At 38.9% G+C, this 22,239-nt stretch overlaps 1 protein-coding gene and 1 long non-coding RNA gene across 2 annotated transcripts in view; one reads left to right on the top strand and one right to left on the bottom strand.

Annotated features, from left to right (window-relative positions):
- LOC309653701 (ELKS/Rab6-interacting/CAST family member 1-like) overlaps window positions 1–22,239 on the bottom strand; it is a gene marked incomplete at its 5' end in the record, with an annotated part of 129,269 nt that overhangs the window by 82,586 nt on the left and 24,444 nt on the right. The window contains 4 exon segments of the mRNA XM_082478539.1: window positions 1,165–1,326; window positions 6,545–6,619; window positions 18,086–18,246; window positions 18,249–18,501. Coding sequence (XP_082334665.1) covers window positions 1,165–1,326; window positions 6,545–6,619; window positions 18,086–18,246; window positions 18,249–18,501 — 651 coding nt within the window.
- Window positions 10,028–13,267, top strand: LOC309653703. Its single transcript, XR_014259381.1, has 2 exons — window positions 10,028–10,370; window positions 12,557–13,267. It is a non-coding gene; the product is annotated as an uncharacterized lncRNA (long non-coding RNA).

The following is a 22,239-nucleotide window of genomic DNA, read 5'->3' as shown; positions in this document are numbered from 1 at the left end:
AGCCAGAGCAGTAACTGGAAATAACAATAACTCATAGAACACAATCAAATCTGTTCCCCTAATTTCCTCTTCAAAGGACCCTAGATGGGCTCACTATTTTCACAGGGTAATAGACTGAAATGTGCTAATCAGCAAATGGGAAGCAGAGATGATATTTTATTTTGTTCTCAAGTTAGAATGATAAATCAAAACTAACAGAAAGTTGGATATGTGAATTTTTAAGTTCTAAAAGTTACATGAAATTGGCCGTAGTCATTGATAACAGATTCTTAAAATAACAGAGGAATATTCTACTGACTTATATGCAGGTATGGGTATCACAGAAAGAAGCCAGAAACTGTATCATTAAAGGAACACTGTTCACTTCTGAGAAATTAGGGAACTAACACAATTGGGATATGGGGGGCAGGGGGAGGGGGAGGAACACTTAGTTTCTAGCTAATATTTTATAATTGAAATTATGATCTTTAAAACACCACAGACCTGATAAACTGATAACTGTAATAAACTAAGTCCTCCAATTTGCCTAAAATAGTTCATAGGATCAAAATAAATGCCTTTGGCTCTAAAGAAGGAATACTGTGACTGAGGTTATAATACAGACTGATATGTCTCAGCGATGCCTATCCTACTGTACATACACCCCAAGTGCACGTGGGAAACAATAAACCTGATACATATGGGTCTTCTCCAAGGGAGAGCGCTAAGGGCTTTCCTTTAGGGAACTGTGTTTGAAGGGAAAACACGATTTTATTTAAGCCATTTCAGGAAAAAAAAGGGGAGCTGGATTCAGTCTCTTAGGCTGAATTTGACTTCTAAATTTGTTCACAAGACATAGAGAACGCGATGTTTCATATAGTGAGAAAAACTCATCTGGATGTAATCCTACTAATCGCCTCAGAAGTACTGGTAGACATGAAATGTTAAACTGTGATAATACACACTTAGCCTCATACAAGTAATTTTCTTTGAAGTGAAATTTGAAATAACTATACAACATCAGTAATGCTGACTTTAATTCTGGGAAAGTTCTATCTGAAAGAATTACGGTACAAGTATTCTTCCCTGAAGCCTGATAAAACAGCGTGAGGTCCATCATCACTAAAGAAGTAGGAACATGCATCAATTTTTCAAACCCCATTTAAAAATTACGGTATCACACACCATGACCTTGTTTTTCATAAATTTAGAATGGCTCCGATAGACCTCCATTTGCCTCATTTCTTCCTCTCGTTCTTCAGTACTCAAAGCCCCGTTCGATTTCAGCATCTGAATCTCCTCTTCCAAGTCTTGGAGCCCACGCTCCATAGAGGAAATTTTTGAATCCTGAGGACAAAGGAAGATTTAGACATTAAAGTATTCGCAAAAAGTCAAGAGAGGTTGCACAAGTCTGTCTTTACAGATGTGAAATTTAATAAAGATAAACAAATATGCAGAAATATTGCAACTGGTGCCTTGCTTCTAAAATATATCCTTCATGGCCATATGGTGGAGAGGAGGAGGACTGAGATCTATAGTATGATTTTTCCTCTATCCTTTCCTCCGCACCCTTTTGATTAAAATTGAGAGTATTAACTAAAGAAGTAGAAGCAATGGAAAACTAGTAAAAGTTTCTAAGTACTTTATGGTCAACAAACTTCTAGTGAAAACATCTGTAATATTAACAGTAAAACCTTTTCTAGCTATAATATTTTATCGTTTCACTTGACCCCCCTAAAAGGCTTATTTCTGCCCCCAAAGGAGTGGGGAAAAGAGTAAGAAGGTTTCAAAGATTTACACAATAATGCGTATAACCATTATCTACAATAATAAAGATCTGATAACGTCCCACTGCAGAAAAACAAAGGGATGAATAATTACATTAACAGTTACACTTTATCACACAGTGGTCCCGCCTTTTCCACAGTTTTACTTTCCGTGGTTCTGCTTTCTGTGGTTTCAGTTACCTGAGGTCAACTGTGGTCAGAAAATATCAAATGGAAAATTCCAGAAAAAAACAATTCAGAAGTTTTAAACTGTGCACCGCTGTTCCAATCAACATGATGAACTCTCACACCATCCCATTCTGTCCCACTGGAACGTGAATCATCCCTTTGTCCAGTGTACCCGCGCCCGTTAGGCACTCACAGCAGCCGTCTCGGTTATCAGATGGACAGTCCTGGCATCACAGTGCTTGTGTTCAAGTGACCATTTTTACGTGACAGTATTTTATTTAATACCATCCCCAAAGCACAAGAGTAGTATGCTGGCAATTCAGATTTGACAAAGAGAAGCCGTAAGGTGCTTCTTTTAAGTGAAGAGGTGGAAGTTCTCACTAAGAGAAAAAATCATATGCTGAGGTTGCTAAGATCTACAGTCAGAACGAATCTTCCAGCAGTGAAATTGGGATGAAGGAAAAAGAAATTCGTGCCAGTTTTGCTGTTGCACCTCAAACTGCAAAAGTTACGGCTACAGTGCATGATAAGTGCTTAGTTTAGATGAAGAAGGCATTAGATTTGTGCAGTAAGATACTGAGAGAGAGAGAGAGAGAATGAGACCTATTCACATAACTTCCATTACAGCATACTGTTATAACTGTTCTATTTTACTATTAATTACTGTTGTTAATCCCTTACACATTGTGCCTAATTTATAAAATTAATCATAGGTATGTATAGGAATAAACATAGTATATATAGGCTTTGGTACCATCTGTGGTTTCAGGCATCCACTGAGGGTCATGGAACCTATCCCCTGCAGATAAGAGGAGGCTACTTACTGCATTAGTAATCTTACTTATTCGCTATACTTCACCATGCATTTCAAATATCTCATAATGATTTCTAAAAAGAAACGTCACTGTCCTTGTAAATCAGCATCACCACGAATATCACCTCCTAGTACAACATCCCTCTATACTCATTTTCTTGGTTTTGTCTGTCACAGTATCCAGTTTATCCCCAGATTACTTTAGATGTCATCAATTACAGAAAAACTCCTACGAAGAATAGATACTTTTACATCTATAGTTGCATATGCTTATTCACCTAAGAAGTAAAGACCTTAAAGAGCATAAATTCAGTATAGCTTTATTTTATTTGGAAGTTTAGAGAAACCATTCCTTTAGGAAGAAATTTTGAGACTGACTTCCTCTTTCCACTTTACCTCAAGCCTGTCTTGACTGACTTTCTTTGTTATCTGAGAGTATGCCGATAAGAGTTAAAGGATTTATCATGAGACACTTACAGCTAGCTATTTTTAGGTTCGGGGGAGAGGCGAGGGCTGTACTCCTCTGACTTGCATTGCATTACCTTTAAAAATAACACAACGAAAATTTTCTTTTACAAATCTATTCAAATGAAACTTACATTTGGTTCAAAATTAAACATATTAAATTAACACAATCAGAGACACTCTAAACCTAAACCAGGATTTTGATTTACTCGTTTAAAGCTATCCCGGCCCATGAAGAATAAACAAATAAACGGCTTCAAATGCACTATCTGAAAATCCCAACACACACAGAGAGGCAGCTCTTGACCAAATCAGACACTCACTATCAAATCATGCACCATAAAATGTGCACCTAAAAAGGGACCATAACTGCAGCTCTGAAAGCCATGAGGCAGAAAAAGAACCTGCCAGGCTACTTTCTGGGATGAGGCCAGAAAATTAACGCCTGATATGTTGGACTAGTTGTAGCACCGACCAGTACTCAGGCTGGGTTTATTTGAGGACAGCCCTTTCCAAGGAGGTTTCTTACTCCTAGAACGTATAATAACTAAATAAATAAATTCTTTATCATCTTACTACTCTATACTTCCCCAGCCCTGGGTCTCCCATCATTAATCAACCAACCCCACTGAGTCCACTGAAATCCTCTTTTCCTTGTTAAATTTCCCAAATGCTCAACTTTTTTTCAAAAGTTGCCTCCCTGCTCTAAGTAAACCCAGGCTTTCCCAAAGGATATAATTTCCCCCAACGCTCTCCATTGAAGTTCACTAATCCACCAGCATCACAGAGTGGCAGGGAGAAGTGTGGGCATCCTCCAGGTTCCTCCATGCTGCTTCCATTTAAAGCTCACACTCCTCTTCACTCTCCCTCCGCACGGCTGCCATCTAGGGGCTTCCCCGTCACTCCCGCCCGCTGAAGAAGTCTTCGGCACCCGGCTGACAATAGATCTCTCCTTCAAATGCCACTCTTGCCAGAATCCTAGGATTTCAATGTCCGAATTCCTTGACATCTGTAATGCCAACGCCCTCATCCTCCGGTCCATTTTAGCTATCCAGTTTACAAGACCACATCACCCAGGCCTCTCCTCCCAGGCCTGACACACCGTCACTCACATTAACTGCTGCTCTTGTATCTCACAGAGTCCTCCACCTCCCTAACTTCTACATTTTCTCCCAACCTGTCCATCCATTCTGAATTCTCTTCCTTCCTATCCAGGCTACATTCCTGGACTCATCATCCCAACTACTCCTTCACCTCCACCCTCAATTCACTTGCATCCCAGTAATTCTGCCATTATCTACCCAGCAAAACTCTAACCCTACAGCAGTCCAGTAATTCCTCCCTGCTCCTCCACTGCTAAAGGGAAGAGAAGAAGTTAGAGAAGGGAGAAGGAAGCAGAGGGAAGAAAGTGGGAGAAAGGAGGAGGGAGAGGAGGAGGAGAGAGAAAAGAATATTACGTCACCTTGAAGACAGCTGGGCTCTTTGATTGTCCACCATCACCTCCTTTCCCATTTCCCCCAAAGACCAGTCTAGGTCTTCATGATCCTCTCAAGCTCATGCCACACTCTCAGCATCTCAGCTATTTCATCTGCAATTTCAACATAACATCCACCTGACCCCACTGGGCCACCAGAATCTCAGTCTCTTGCTTCTTAGCAGAATGGCTGGAGGTTAACACAACTTAAAATAGATCTATTGCCAGTTAAAACCAGTACACTTCCCTGTGCCATCAAAAGGCAAGCAAAATAATTCTGTGAACACAGGTACACTCGTGTGTTTTTAGGTTCCAACAGGGATCAGGAAATAACATGTACCAATAAACTTGTGGGAAACGTGAATATGTAATTACACGTTTCTAGAGGCTGTTTACAAGATTATGTTCAAGACTATGAATTGTCTAACTATAAAGAACCCAGAATCCACTAATTTGGTATTTGTTTGGTAAACCCTTTCCCCAGTGAGAATAAAGATGTATACAACAATCAAAACAAAGTTTTAAGAGGAAATCTTCTAAATTAAGAGAACCATTCTGATAACTGTACTTGAGAAGCATCTATTTACATAAAACTATTTATATACCAAAAACTAAAGACTCTTGCCACATCAACAAATATTAAATGAAGGCACATGATGCAAAACACCGTGTCAAATTTTTTAGGGGATACAAAGAAGTTAAAAAAAGAGACAGAGAGGGAAGGAGGGGGAGAGGGAGGGGTCCCTATCTGTAAGAGTCTTCTAGCTCTTGCAAGAAGGAATATGTTGTTAATAAAAATCATAATAGCATAGCAGCTAACACTGACTGAATGTTTACTATGTGCCAGGTCCTGTTTAAAGTGTTTTACTCGTTTTAACTAATTTAAACCACAAAAGAACCCATGGGATAGGTACTATTGTTATCACCATTTATCAATAAAGAAATTAAGGTATGGAGAGGTTAGCTTACTTGTTCTATGTCATACAAAGCCAGGTTTTGCATCCAGGGAATTTAACACAGAAGGCAAGCGCTTAGTCACCAATCACCATAACATTCAGCCTAAAGATTTCTAACTACTCAGTAACTTAAAGCAGAAGTTTTCAAAGTATAGTCCGTGAAAGCCTGGGGGTGCCTCCTAGCCCTTTTGAGAAGTCAAAACTATTTTCATAATAATACTATGACTTTATGTGCCTTTTCCACTGTGTTAACACGTGCACTAAAGGTATAAAGGACAGGCAAAAGCGCTCGTGCCTCTGGACAACAGCGCCAAACCGTGCTAGCCGTCAGTGTATTCTTCAGTGTCAGCACTCTCAGACAAAAAAGAAAAATAAGAAAGAACATTTTTAAAACACTGGCTCACTTAGGAATGTCCCTGGTGACTTTTCATATGCTCAGCCCTTGAGTATGTATCTCTGTACCATGCTGTGTGACGACACAGGAAGGGGCCAGGCCCGGCTGCTGCACCTGGGTGTGACGCTGCTCCCAGGACAGCACTGGGTGCTCTGTGAGCTGCAAGCCCAATCAGGTACTTTTTTCACGGAACCCTATTCTTAACTCGAGAGAAGAACTGACACACAAACTTGGTATTTGGTGGACATTGTCTTAAAAACAAATGAAATGAGTCATTTTAAGAGAATAAGGGGCCCTGATATCAAAAGGTTTGAGAACAGCTGACTCCAAGAAATGCTGGACAAGAGGAAACGAAACTGAAGTTCTTTTAATGTGTCATTTTCATTAAGTCTTACTATTTCTTCTCAGTCTACAAAATGAGCGAACTATTATTACATACCACTTTCTTAAACTCACACAATAAAATGTGAAATGACACATAAGATTCCTTAGGAAGTTCTCACTTACCTTCATTTCGATAACAGTTTGCAGAGCTTTAGTTTTGGCAGAATCGGGGGCATTCTCAAATCTCCGATGCATCTCCTATACGAGAGAAGCAAAAAAGAGAGTAAGTGCCCTCCTTTTCACTCTCATTTTTTCAAGAGGGGAGTGGAGAGGCGAGGGAGTAGCAGTTACATGCAAAGATGACTACCCCGGCCTTGTAAGACACTCTGATCCACTTTCTGTCTTCCTGACCTTTCCCTGTGGACCAGGGAGCACATAGACTGCATTCAGGCTAAGGGGTACAGGAGGGTCCCCGTCTCTGCACACCTGGTTATACACGGTAAGTCACACAGATCCCAGCCACCACAAGAGGTGAAGCTCTGGCACATCCCCAGGTTGTGTGTCACTCTTCCACAGGACTCCAAGACATATTATCAGAACTCCAAACAATCCAAAAAGGGGATTAGAAATAGTCCCTTTTTAAAAGGAGAAATCAGGACTTCCCTGGTGGCGCAGTGGTTAGGAATCCGCCTGCCAATGCAGGGGACATGGGTTCGAGCCCTGGTCCGGGAAGATCCCACATGCCGCAGAGCAACTAAGCCCGTGCGCCACAACTACTGAAGCCCGCGCGCCTAGAGCCCGTGCTCCGCAACAAGAAAGGCCACCGCGATGAGAAGCCCGCGCACTGCAACGAAGACCCAACACAGCCAAAAAGAAATAAATTTATTTTAAAAAAAAGAAAAAGGAGGAATCAAAGTAGCCACAGTCCGCACTGCACAAAACAACTGAAAGCATTTGTGTGGACAACCTCCTTTGCACAGCATCCTCCCCCAGAGCAACAACCACCGGGCTACCTACGATGGAAATCTCTCTCCAGAGGGGCTACAATCAGAAAAAAAAAGAAGGTAAGACTGCTGAACAAGTTTCCTAAACAGTCTACAGGTAGCAAATGGCAGAAAAACATAGCTATTTTTTTCAGTCCAAATGTCAGTGCGTTCAGGATCAGAAAGGAAGGAAGGAGATGGCAGAATATCACAGTTAGGGTCTTCAAGGATCACCCTGAAGTTACCAGACATCCTCAGGCTATTTTCTTGTCAGATTCTGAGAATGTCTCTGAGTCAGCCAGTACTTCCAGAGTACCCTGGTACAGCCCCTAGTGATGGCAGAGAATACAGATGGATATTTTCCATCTGAACAGTGCTGGTGAAATTCTAGCCCTGCCCTCTGCTCTGCCCATTTGACATGTATATAGATGTTTACTAGGTCACTCAAACTTATTTCATCCAAAACAAAACTCGTCATTTTCTCCTCTTTAACCTAGCCCCTCCTCTGAAGACTGATGAGTCTTGCCCATCTCCTTAAATGGCATTACCCTCCCGGTGGTTCAAGCCAAACAGCACAGTGTCTCCTTTCATTCCTCCCACATCTTCACTTCCTACCACCTTCTAGAGCAGGTCCTAATTGTTCCAGCTTCAAAAGATTTCTTGAATTTATCATTTCACTCCATTTCCAGCCTAGTTTAAGCCTAGATTACTACAACAGCCTCGAGTTAAGTTTCCTTTCATTTCCTCTGTCCATTTTAAAGAAAGCAATGGTGTACTCTAGATAAAGCATCAACAAATCACGGCAATAGTCTGTTTTCAATCCTTCAACGAGTTTCCTATTTACTTCTCACCCTCTACAAGGTCAACACAATCTGATCATAACAGACAGAAGACTAGCCCTCCTGTCATAAACTATGTCAAAATTGACAAAAATGCATAAAGCAACTGTTTTCAGACGCTGGAAAACAAGCAGCACAGGAGTATGATCCTTGAGAGGAGAGAAACTAACAAGGTTATGGTCCGGACTTGCTATCCAATATGCGATGCAGGGAGAGGAAGACCAAACAGAAAACAGCAGTCCCGCAGAGCTCAGAAGACAGATCAGTGGGTAAGAGTCCCAAAGACAGGAGAAATGTGCAGAGCAGAATGACACAGAGGAAGAAGCTAGCCAGAAAAGCAGCAGTGTCTGATCTGACAGGGGTCCCCTGGAGTCTTTGACCAAATACTAAGCCTGCATGTACAGGGAAAGACTCCACAGTGTCAAAGAACAACTACCAGAGAGCTATGAGTTGAGCAACTACCTGAACTCACATGGGGCTGGGAAGAATTCAAGCTCCAAAGAGCCAGAGTGGAGAGAACATCAGAGGCACTGAGCAGAGACACCAGAAAGGCCACGTCTTAGGAGCAGAGACAGTCTAGCCCTGGAGGGAAGGCTACCTAGACTAGAGCCAACAGAGTGTAAAAGCAAGTCTCCTTAAGGATCGAGTTAATCCACAATTAACCCCTGCAAGATAAAACACTTCATTAAGACAGTAAAATGCAGAACACATTAATCCAGGACAAAATCTGAACACATTAGTTCAGGCCATAATCACCTCTCACCTGCATTAAAACAACAAACTCATCAGTTACCCCCCAGCCTCCAGTCTGTCCACACTGAATCTACTCCCTACACTGTAAACAGGTGATAAATTGGGCGCACAGATATTAGGGAAATTTCCAAATGCTTTACAGTGAAACTATTACAATTTCATTTTTTAAATGTATTTTTTTTTTTTTTTTTTTTTTTGGCTGTGTTGGGTCTTCGTTTCTGTGCGAGGGCTTTCTCGAGTTGCGGCGAGCAGGGGCCACTCTTCATCGCGGTGCGCGGGCCTCTCACTGTCGCGGCCTCTTTTGTTGCGGAGCACAGGCTCCAGACGCGCAGGCTCAGTAGTTGTGGCTCACGGGCCCAGTTGCTCCGCGGCATGTGGGATCTTCCCAGACCAGGGCTCGAACCCGTGTCCCCTGCATTGGCAGGTGGATTCTCAACCACTGCGCCACCAGGGAAGCCCCTACAATTTCATTTTAAACTCTAGCAAGCATATCAGCAATATATAAGGAAAGAAATCCATTTGAATAAAAAAAAAAATCCTCCTCTGCTAAGGAACTAGGGTGCACTTTAAACCATTCGCAGGCATAAAGCTTTCCTGTTAAGAGCTTGTAAAACCTATCAGTCCTAACAGATCTCCATTCAAAGGCCTGCGCATTAAAGCTCATTATGAACACATCCTGCAGTCAGTGGGCTGACCAACTCCCCTTTCCCAGAGAGCACATCGAGCCTCTGACTCCTGCACTGGTAATAAAGGGAGAGGACTCTGGGAATAAAAAAGAATGTACCATTCAGACAAATGTAAGAAGTCGAATGTGCTAGTGCTTGCTTTATTTCGCTCTTTTTAGCCTGAAAATTTTCACTCTACACAAATTAAAGAAAGCCCAGAGATTCATACAGGTAGAATTATCTGGATCTTGTTATACTGTCAACTGTGGTACACGGTAGAAAATGTGTTCAGTTCCTCTCACTGATTTAATAAAGAATAATGACTAGAGAAAGAAAACAAGTTAGGAACAAAATTTCTCCGTCGTTAGTAGTTTCTTTCTTTTTAAAAGTAAGTCAACATTTACTTACACAACTGAGAGAAAGGAGCATTTGTGACTGAGAAGTAGTACTTATGTCTGAAATTTCTTTCTTTCAAGTTTCAGGTTTTAGCCTCCAGCACCCTTGGTTCAAGGGTAGACGTCCCTTCAGCAGATTTCAATCCTCCACACAAGTTCTGGGCTTACTGTACTCCACACGGAGAAGTGAAGAAGGAACCCTCACTACTCCTCCTGTACCTCAACTCCGCCGTTGTCAGACAGCACTGCACTTTGACCCTTTACCATCTCAAGTAACAGCATGCTTCTGAGAAAACATATTTTCCTGTCAAAATGGAAATGAGGTACAAATGACACAACAACAAAAAAAAGATGAGGAAGGATAACCTGAATCAGTAAGTTATGCGATGCAACTGTTCACACTTTCCAAAATCACTAGGAAAGGGAAAACTAACTAGGGACCTTTTTTCTTTTTTAATTCTTCCTACTCTTTGTCCAAGGTTTCTATTTTTTTTCTATATATGTTTGTTTCTCTTTTCTTCCCTCTAACCTCCTCTGCTCTTACCTGACAACTGCCAAAGATACAGATGGGCATTCCTCAGACATGTTAGAGCCAAAATTCCTAGCCTAGAACCTAGTTAAAGAATAGGGCTTTTTTTTTTTTTTTTAAACATCTTTACTGGAGTATAATTGCTTTACAATGGTGTGTTAGTTTCTGCTTTATAACAAAGTGAATCAGTTATACATATACATATGTTCCCATATCTCTTCCCTCTTGCGTCTCCCTCCCTCCCACCCTCCCTATCCCACCTCTCTAGGTGGTCACAAAGCACCGAGCTGATCTCCCTGTGCTATGCGGCTGCTTCCCACTAGCTATCTATTTTACGTTTGGTAGTGTATATATGTCCATGCCACTCTCTCACTTTGTCACAGCTTACCCTTCCCCCTCCCCATATCCTCAAGTCCATTCTCTAGTAGGTCTGTGTCTTTATTCCCGTCTTGCCCCTAGGTTCTTCAGGACTTTTTTTTTTCTTCTTAGATTCCATATATATGTGTTAGCATACTGTATTTGTTTTTCTCTTTCTGACTTACTTCACTCTGTATGACAGACTCTAGGTCCATCCACCTCACTACAGATAACTCAATTTCATTTCTTTTTATGGCTGAGTAATATTCCACTGTATATCTGTGCCACATCTTCTTTAGCCATTCATCTGTTGATGGACACTTAGGTTACTTCCATGTCCTGGCTATTGTAAATAGAGCTGCAATGAACATTTTGGTACATGACTCTTTTTGAATTATGGTTTCCTCAGGGTATATGCCCAGTAGTGGGATTGCTGGGTTGTATGGTAGTTCTATTTTTAGTTTTTTAAGGAACCTCCATACTGTGCTCCATAGTGGCTGTATCAATTTACATTCCCACCAACAGTGCAAGAGGGTTCCCTTTTCTCCACACCCTCTCCAGCATTTATCGTTTGTAGATTTTCTGATGTTGGCCATTCTGACTGGTGTGAGATGATATCTCATTGTAGTTTTGATTTGCATTTCTCTAATGATTAATGATGTTGAGCATTCTTTCATGTGTTTGTTGGCAACCTGTATATCTTCTTTGGAGAAAGGTCTATTTAGGTCTTCTGCCCATTTTTGGATTGGGTTGTTTGTTTTTTTTGATATTGAGCTGCATGAGCTGCTTGTATATTTTGGAGCTTAATCCTTTGTCAGTTGCTTCATTTGCAAATATTTTCTCCCATTCTGAGGGTTGTCTTCTCATCTCGTTTATGGTTTCCTTTGCTGTGCAAAAGCTTTGAAGTTTCATTAGGTCCCATTTGTTTATTTGTGTTTTTATTTCCATTTCTCTAGGAGGTGGGTCAAAAAGGATCTTGCTGTGATTTATGTCATAGAGTGTTCTGCCTCTGTTTTCCTCTAAGAGTTTGATAGTGTCTGGCCTTACATTTAGGTCTTTAATCCATTTTGAGTTTATTTTTGTGTATGGTGTTAGGCAGTGTTCTAATTTCATTCTTTTACATGTACCTGTCCAGTTTTCCCAGCACCACTTATTGAAGAGGCTGTCTTTTCTCCACTGTATATTCTTGCCTCCTTTATCAAAGATAAGGTGACCATATGTGCGTGGGTTTATCTCTGGGCTTTCTATCCTGTTCCATTGATCTATATCTCTGTTTCTGTGCCAGTACCATACTGTCTTGATTACTGTAGCTTTGTAGTATTGTCTGAAGTCAGGGAGCCTGATTCCTCCAGCTCCATTTTTCGTTCTCAAGATTGCTTTGGCTATTCGGGGTCTTTTGTGTTTCCATACAAATTGTGAAATTTTTTGTTCTAGTTCTGTGAAAAATGCCAGTGGTAGTTTGACAGGGATTGCATTGAATCCGTAGATTAAGAGTAGGGCTTTTAAACCTCAAACACTGCTGCAAATCTTAACATGAGAGCAGTTGCACTAAACAAGGTTTGTTGACTAAAATATTATAGAGACCAAAATTAACATACGTCTAAATGTTTTAAAACAAATTAGTAATTTTTTTTTTTTTTTTTTTGGCCATGTCGTGCATCATGCGGATCTTAGTTCCCCGACCAGGAATCGAACCCGTGGCCCCTGCAGTGGAAGCGCGGAATCCTAACGACTGGACCGCCAGGGAATTCCCAACAAATTAGTATTTTATTCATCACAATAGGATCTGCATTTCAAAATAACAGGAGCACATATAGAACTGAAATATTTATTCAGCCTATAGACAATGCTTGGTATGCATATGGATAGCCAATCCAAAAATTCCATAGCCAATTCAGGTATGTTCTGCCAACAGACTGAGAACCAAACTTTGGTGTATCACGGAATCACCTGTAAAGCCTGTTAAAACTCCATACGCCTGGCCCCAGGCACTAACCACGTCTTGACTGTAGTTCAGTATGTGTCCAACAGATGTCTTCATGCTTCTATCCATGAAAGGAAAGGCACTCCAGTAAACAATACAAAATCTAACAATAAGTCACGTAACAATGTAATTTCAGTACAAACAGAAAATACAATGCTTAATTTAATTTTTGTTTTTCTTCTTTGGCTTTTATTTGGGGGAATTATTTACCTGCTATCTCCAGAATCATGTTCATAAACAAAATGGAAAACTAATCACAAATGTTCCTGGCTATGAATGCCATTTTAATGTTACTGTATTTCATCAAATCTAAGATGCCACTGATTGTAAGGTAAACCACTGTTTAATGTGCTGGAAAGAAAAGAAGGAAATGCCTCCAAATAAACCATGACCCAAGCTTCTATCATTCAGAATTTTTATTTTATACTGATTGCAAGACCCTTTTTTACTTATTTAACCATAAAGTTTAATCATATATCATTTTGAACTGTTTTATAACTTTCTCCATACCAATAACTGTTTCAATGCTGGTTCACAGCATAATATTACTGAAGACATACTGAACAACAGCTAAAGTTAACATGAGAAATAGCAACAATACTCACAACATTGACTAAAATGAGCAGCTGTTAACTGTTTGTGAGTACACAGGCAAACAAATCACGTAGGACTGTGGCCTTGCTGACAGAGATTTTAAGATGCCATCAAGGATAAGACTTATTAACTCAATTTCATACTGTTGAGATGGGGAAAACTATGAGTCTTGGAACTGATGAAAACCCGCTTTTTAAAAAGATGGACAATAATCCAATAATAATAAAACCTATGGATATCCCAGTGTTGCCAGCTCTCAATTCTTTCTGCCTTTCTTGACACACTAGTGATATAATGCACAATAGCCATTTCAAGTCACCACTCACCCAACCTAGAGTTGTTAAGTTCTTTATTAGACTTCTTGTTCACTCGTAATTCTCCCTCCCCCATTTATTCTCAACACAGCCAGAGTAGATTTTAAAAGCTAAACTAGATGACTCCCTTGGTTAAACATTGGTGCAGTTTTCTCTTGCACTTTGAAAAAAATTGTTGCATTACCTGCAGGGATCCTGAAGGCAGGTGCTTTGTCTCCTAGAGGGCATGGATTTTTGTTTTGTTCACTGCTACTATATTTCCTTGTGCTCTGCACATGGGTTAGTGTCCAATAAATATCTGATGAATGCAATGAATGACTCTGGCCCTGGCTACCTCTTCAACCTCTCATCTCATGCCTGTTTTCCCCTTAGACAATATGCTTTTGTCCTCTAGTCTCCTTGCTGTCTCCTGAAAACTTCTCATCCAGCCTTTGAAACTGTTAACCTTCTTCATGAAATGATTTTACCCAAATGCTCAGCAAGACTGTTTCAACTTTCTTCACATCTCCCTTAAAGGGCACCTCCTCAAAGATGCTTACCCTGCTTATCCCCTCTCCCAACATAATTAGACTCAACTAATTTATTTCCTCTCATAATTATGTTTATTGTCTCTCACCAGATTTTTAAGTTCTAGGAGGGCACAGACCATGTGTTCTGACATGAAAAATGTATACCCAGCGTGTATCCCAGGGTCACATACATTCTAGAAGCTCAATGGATGTTTGTTGAGTAATGAGCAAAGAAAGGCTGTGCCGAGTGCCTCTAGCACCTTGTCACTCTGGAAACGAAACAGTCAAGCCACATGTTACAAAGCTTTACTCCAAATTACCATTTTAGCTTCTGTTACCTGTATTTTCTAACATACACAAATTTAATTGTTTAAGCCTCTTGCTATGGCAATAAAAGATTCTTTCCTGTCTCAAGATTGTATTAAAACCTTTTTCTTACATTCTCTTCTAGTGTTGTTATTTTTTAACAAGTAGCTCTTTATTTCATCTAGAACTTAATTTGATGTAACTATGTACTGTTTTCCAAATAGATGGCGATTATTCCCAAACATGTATCATATGCTTAAAACTATATTATTTCTGGGTTCTATTCTGTCTCATCAATCTAGCTATCTATTACTGTGCCAGTACCACAGATTTTAATATCACTGGGTTTGAAACACATATATCATGAGCTGCTTAAACAAGTGTTCCCGCACTGTTCTTCTTGCAAAGAAACTGCAACATCATTTGGGCACGTGTCAAGAATATTCCTATTGGGATTACACTAAATTCACAGAGTTGGGGGAAAGCAGCATCTTTATATTAATGTTCCCATCTACATTGTAATGAAAATTTAGCCCTATCCTTTCCATTACCGTTACTGATATTATTTATTCCATTTTCCTTATCTAACAGCACTGCCTAACACTTCCAGAATAATGTAAATACTGATGAACAGTATCTTTGCCTCTCCCTAACTTTAATGGATGCGTCTTAGTATATGTCAGAGTAAGCGCAATTCTGGCTACTAGTTTAAAATATGTTTATAATACACATTTACTGAATTGTTTTATTTAAATCATGCTATAAAGGTATCATTCAATTCTTATTTTTAGTTCATTTGGTTTAGTTTTCAAAGTGTCTAACATTTTATCTAATGTCTTTGAGATAGCTATCAAACACTACGAGGTTATCTTTTCCTTTCACCTATTACAAATTATAACTGTGAATGACATATTGAGCCATTCTGGATTCCTAGAATAAACTCCTTTTGGTCAGAATATTATCCTTTTATCATAATGCTGATTTTATCTGCCAATATCTTATTTATAACTTCTATACCTAAACTCATAAGCAAAACTGGTTTGGGGTTTTAGTCTGTTTTCTAACCTTCGTTAGGTTTTAGTATCCAGTGGTCACACTGGAGAAAAAAGAATTGGAAAAGCTATCCTTCTTTCTGTAAGCTCCAGGCTTAAACTTCTTTCCCTACATTTCAACTTATTCAACCAACATTTCTTGAGTACCCACTGTGCATTTGTTAAGACACTGACAAGATAAAATTTCATATATATATATATATATATATATATATATATATCTCTACATCCTTGGTACAAAAAATTAAGTGAACAATGAAGAAACACACATGGAAGTATACTATAATATTACTGGCTCATCTACATATATGTATAGAGCTGCACAAGGAAGACTTCACAGAAGAACTGAAATTTGAGCTAAGTCTTGAAGGCAAGTAGGAGAAAAAGAAAGGAGAACCAGCATTCTAAACATGTGTTCCTGAAGCAATCACTTCTACTTGCTCTTAAATAATTTTAATCCATAGGACTGTGTTTCCTGTAAGATGACACTACATTACTAATGGCAACTGGAATTGTGTATTGATACAACTAACAAGGCCTATATTTCTTTCCACATTATGTTCAGAAGTGGGACTTAATATTTGTAGAGCTTGTTACTTCAAAATTAGTCTTAAATTCATGTTTTTTCCTACTACTTGTTCAAATTCACCATATTGCTGGTTGTTCTCTGCCAGAATAACACTGTGGCTTTTCATATCCTTAACTATTCACTATTTATTAACTCCAAAACTCAAAAATAAATGGGCACAGGTTGAAATATTCAGAACAGAAGGAGTAAAAACGTAACATTCAAAGTTCATCACGATGCTGGTAGGGTTTTCATGCTGCATGCTATTTGAGATGATTACACCTTCTCTTACAATATTCTATGGCCAGGCTCCAGGTTACCTCATTAAAATATAAACTCTTTAAGTAAACTGAAAGAAACTCAGGATGGTGCCTACAACACAGCAGTTGATAGAAAATTTTCTAAAACAATACAGTCCAGTAATTTGAAGATTGTAACATACATAGCTGCAGATTAACCGTAAAAATACAGTATATGCTTCTGGGAGGATAAACTGGTCCAATCACTCTGGGAGACAAGACTGATATTCAGAGTTTTGAAAACGTACACACCCTGAGCAAATTCATTTCTGGAAATTTATGCTAAAGACAACAATTAATGTACAGGGATATATGGTTAGGGATATTCTGTGCAGCACAGTTTTATAATAATGAAAAATTAACAGCAGTCTAAATTTTCAACAGTAAGAAGTATAAATAAATGCAACAGAACATTATAAATTCAACTGAAATTACAAAACTCTACATGTACTGACAAAGAAAGATGTTCAAGACAAATTATTAAGAAAAGCGGGTAACATTACCCGCATCATGCATTATGCATCGCTGCACTACCTAATACAGTAGCCACTACCTACACAGAGATACTTAAATTTAAATTTGATTAATTGAATTTAATTTTAAATTAGTTATATTTAAATGAAATTTAAATTTCAGTTCCTCAGTCACACTAACCACATTTCAACTGCTCAACAGTCACACGCAGCCAGTGGCTATCATATTGCAGAGAGCAGATACAGACCGCCGCCATCATCAGGGGAAGTCGCTGTTTTGCTGCTTTTAACCGCCTTTCTCACCCTTCATTTAAAAAGGGATTATTCAGACTGGCACTGAAATAGTTCTGAGATTTTTTTTCCCCCTATCCAAATGTGAAAATTATCTGAAGACTCTGACCTCATATAGAGAAGTAGAGCTGTCATTTTTTTTTTAATTCAATGTAAGATGAATTCTTCACTTAAGCTTTCTTAAAATGAAGCATTACATAGAAAAGTGAAAAATTATCAGTAGACACAGTGGTCAGCTAAAGTCTGAGTTTCCTCTCTAAAAATAAGTGACAGCATACCTCTGTATCATTCCCTCTAGCTGTGCCTCCAGGGCAGCAAATAATTTTTATCACCTATCTTTTACAGCAAGGCAACAGTTTCCATGGAAACCACAGGGCAAACATCCATTACTGCTGCCTAGGACTTTATAAGCACACCGAAACTGAGAGAATCGCTTACTTTCAATTATTAATATTTTAAAATTGAGCAGTAGTTAGCTACTTTAATTCTGGTTTTGTTGTGTGTGTCTCTATGAACAAATCAATACATGAGGAACAAATCAAGAAAATTCTGTGCCCCTCTAGCAACAAAATGAGTCTACAGAAATCAGGAGGGGGGAAAAAAACCCCAGAAAGGTATTAAACCAGTATACATGCCAGCCAATGTCATCTCATACAAGACAGCAAATCAGAACAGAAATCAGTGCAGAACTTAGGTAAGAAAGAAGAAATTCCCTTGCACTAGCTCAGGAGAGCATATAAATTTATCTAAGTCAAAATGCTGACTAATCAGGAAAAAAAGACAGTCATAACAACTGAGAAAGTGGCCACTCACCTCTCTCAACAGAGCGTTCTCTTTTTCCTTCTGCTCCAAAAGGCTTTCGAGGTGGTGGACATGCATCTCTGCCTCTGCCAGCCTCCTTGTTCTCTCATGGTCCTCCTCAGTAGCCTTAGCAGAAAGCCCCTTGCTCTGCAACATCTCCAGAAGCTTCTTGTGGATTCGTCCCGAGCGTTCAGGGTTTGCTTCTGAGTCTCAATCCGCAGCTCCATCTCCTCCAGAGTCTTTCGAAGGAGGAACAGCTCCTTGGCCTGCCGCTCATGCTCAGTGTGCAGCCTCTGAAAGTTCTCCTCCGTCAGCTCTGCCACGCAAGGCTCACCAGTCCTACTGTTACTATCCTGTTGAAACAGCTGGTTCAGGTCCCTCTGGATCCGCAATTCATCCTGGAGAGCCTGGACTGTCATTTGCATGTGCTGGTATAAAGACAAAAAAGAAAACCCAAATGAGCTTTCCTCCTCAAGTAGCAGAAACAAAGCAGACTACGGGGAATGAGAAAGCAGCTACCACAGCTCTCAGAACCCTGCATTTAGCAAATGAGGATTCACATTATTCTGTTTTACACTGTCTTTAAAACTGATTGAGATAATCTGTAAAATGTCAGTAATTTAATTTGTGTTTATTACCAACAGGAAACAAGGTAAGTCTGGCAGCTCCTCACTTTCACCTTGCTTGACTAAATAAAGACACTGTTCAAGATTAACAGAAGATATTACACGGAACTGAAGGTGAGGAGTGGGGAAAGGCAGGGGAAACCTATAGGAATACGGACACATCATACAAAAAATTTCACCAAAAAACACAAAGGATGGCAAAATACAAAATGACTTTTAAGTGCTTTACAATTAAGTTAGTACATTAAATAATAAACATATGAGTGCATGCCAGAATGTGCTTAGCACTCCTTATGTGTTAATTTATTTAATCCTCACTATAACACATGTACTATTTTTTTTTCCATTTCTTTTTTTTTTTTAAACATCTGTATTGAAGTATAATTGCTTCACAATGGTGTGTTAGTTTCTGCTTTATAACAAAGTGAATCAGCTACACATATACACAAGTTCCCATATCTCCTCCCTCCCGCATCTCCCTCCCTCCCACCCTCCCCATCCCACCCCCCCCAGGCAGTCACATAGCACCGAGCTGATCTCCCTGTGCTATGTGGCTGCTTCCCACCAGCTATCTATTTTACATTTGGTAGTGTATATATGTCCATGACACTCTTTCACCCTGTCACATCTCACCCCTACTATTATTTGAATTTTATTGATGATGACACCAGGCATACAGAGACTTAAATAACTCACCCCAAGATCACACAGTAAGTAATAGAGCTGGCATTCGAATTAAAGCAATTCTCGCAGCCCACTGAAGCTAGTACCCAAAGGTAATTAGATAACTTGAAGCTTTAAAAACAAAAAACAAAACACAAAAAACTGAGGCTGTGTGAGCTATTTATACAGAAAAAGATAACAATATAAGTGAGTAATTTGAGTAATTAAATGAAAATGTTAGTGCAGATAAGCTAGTAAAATGTTTCAGAGGGTATATCTTTAGCCTGTATCCCTAACGAAGGTATATGAACCTTTAATCTGAATGGATAAATTCTAGAACATTATACAAAGAACCTAAAAGGAAGTTACATCAAGAATCATGTTTTTAGAAATGAAGAAGCAACAACAGAAAATCACCCTTTGTATTCAAGGTCTGGCAGTGTGCCACAGTGGAAGGAAACTAACCCACAATCAGAAGACAGGAGTTTTAGTTCCAGCTCTCACACTAAAGAGCAACCTAATTTGGAACACATTGCCATCTTTCTGGGTTTCAGATTCCTCATATTTAAAGTGAGGATATAAATGCCTGCACCATTTTTTCGCAGAGCTAATAATATCATTGAAATCTTTGTGGCATATATGTTAAAACGTACATTGTTTAAAATTTTTGGCAAACTGCAAAACAGCAGTAAATATCTCAAGGAAACGATCTGGCGAGTGTACAAAGACGCTCACTGTTGTTTACACCAGCGACAAAATTAGAAACAACCTAAATGGATATTAATAGGTGATGAGTTAAGTAAATGAGAAATGTCCACCCAGTTTAATACTATGCATCAATTTTTTTAAATGTAGATTTATATTTACTGATAAAAACTACAGTTACAACATATTAAGAGTAAAAAAGCAGATATATAATAGCAAGTATAGGATGATCATGATTCTAATTTTTAAAAAGTATAAACATGCAGAGAAAAGTCTAAAAGGATGCAAACAATTACCAGTGTCGGTATGGGTAGATTTTACATTTTTCTTCATACTTTTTTGTACTATCTAAATCCCCTACAGTAAGCAAGTAATCAATAAAAAGGGGCATTTTTACCTTTAAAAATAAGAGAAAAGACTTCAGAGATGCCTGCTTGGCTGTGTTCAATTTGCTACCACTTTGGTTAAAAGGGAGGGAACAATAAATATTTACTATTTACTATAAATAAAAAATATCATAAGAAATAAAAATACTTCTGTAATGTTACACAAGAAATAATTAATGGTAATTTGGGGGAACGGAGGAAGGCAAGAAGGGAAGAAGGGAGGAACGAACTGAAATCACTGGGGGACAACATGTAAGAAACTTTATTCTATTCCGCATAAAAATTTTTTTAACTGAAGTGTAACTGACATTGAAAATTTTTTAATAATAGCTTTATTGAGACATAATTCACACATACCATAAAGTTCACCGGTTTAAAGTGTGTAAGTCAGCAGTTTTCAGCATATTAAAAGTTATACATTGATCACTACTATCTAATTCTAGAACACTTCCATCACCCCTTAAGAGAAAACCCATATACATCTGCAGTCACTTTGCAGCCACTTCCCATCTTTCTCTCCTCCTAACCCTCCTCTTGAATTTGAACTAAATGTATGTACTACCCACCCAAAAATTAAATTTAAAAAAATGCCTAATGATATTTTTCAGCCTCAAAAAGGAAGGAAATGCTGACACACGCTGCCACATGGATGGACACTATGCCAAATGAAATAAGCCCGTCACAAAAGACAAATATTACACGAGTCCACTTACATGAGGTCCCTAGAGCAGTCTACCTCACAGAGACAGGAAGCACAAGAGTGGTTGCCAGGGGCTGGGGAGACGGGAGACGGGAGACAGGGAGTGACTGTTTGATGGGTGCAGAGATTCAGTTTTACAGGATGAAGAGTTGTGGAGATGGATGGTGGTGATGGCTGCACAACAGTATGAATGTACCTTATGAACTGTACACCTGAAAATTGCTTAAGATGGTAAATTTAACATGGTGAATGTAAGCTGTATTTTACAACGATTTTAAACACTGGGGAAAAAATATGCCTGCCACAGAATTCCAACGTGTTGATATTAAATAATTTACTTACAACTATTGATAAATATTTAGTTTGGTTCTCATTTTCCACTATTATAACAGGTACCTTCACATGTGTATCTCTGCACATTTATCCAAATTTTTCCTGGAGATAAATTCTGAAAGGTGGAATTCCTGGATCAGAGGGTATGCAGTTATGATTTTAATACACACAACAAATTATCTCTAAAAGGGTCTGTACAGATTTAAACTCCCACCAAACGATGTCTGAGCACTTTCCTATACCTTTGACAACCGGGTATTTTCTTTCTTCTCTTTCTTTTTTGGGCTTTTCTTTGATTACAAGTAAGACTGAATATCTATTCACATATCTACAGGCGCTTTGTATTCCTTCCTTTGTGACTCATCTGTTCTTGTTCTTTGCTCATTTTGTTTTGGGGACATTTAACCTTTCTCCTAATCCACTTTAAGATCTTTTTATATTTGGAAAACAACCTTTTGCCTGCTGTGCATGTTACAAATATATTTCCAAATCTGTCATTTTTCTTTTAACATAGTTTATGGCAACTTAAATACAGAATTTTTTTAGTGCAAAGATAAGAACCTCTTCTTTTACAGTTTCTGGTTTTGGTATTATGCTTAGCAAGTAGTGAACTTTCAATTATGGCAGTCTTCAAACTCTCGAAAAGCACTGGCTTTTTCTTACGAAAAATAAATTTACAATAAAATTATCAGGTATTTGAATTCATGAATATGATTCTTTAAATAAATTTAACTACCCGCATCATGCTGTAAA

The sequence above is a fragment of the Balaenoptera physalus genome (assembly GCF_965194825.1).
Source record: "Balaenoptera physalus genome assembly, contig: HAP1_SCAFFOLD_943, whole genome shotgun sequence".
NCBI lineage: Eukaryota > Metazoa > Chordata > Mammalia > Artiodactyla > Balaenopteridae > Balaenoptera > Balaenoptera physalus.
The sequence above is the reverse complement of the archived record's forward strand: the minus strand, read 5'-3'. Positions and strand labels throughout refer to the sequence as shown.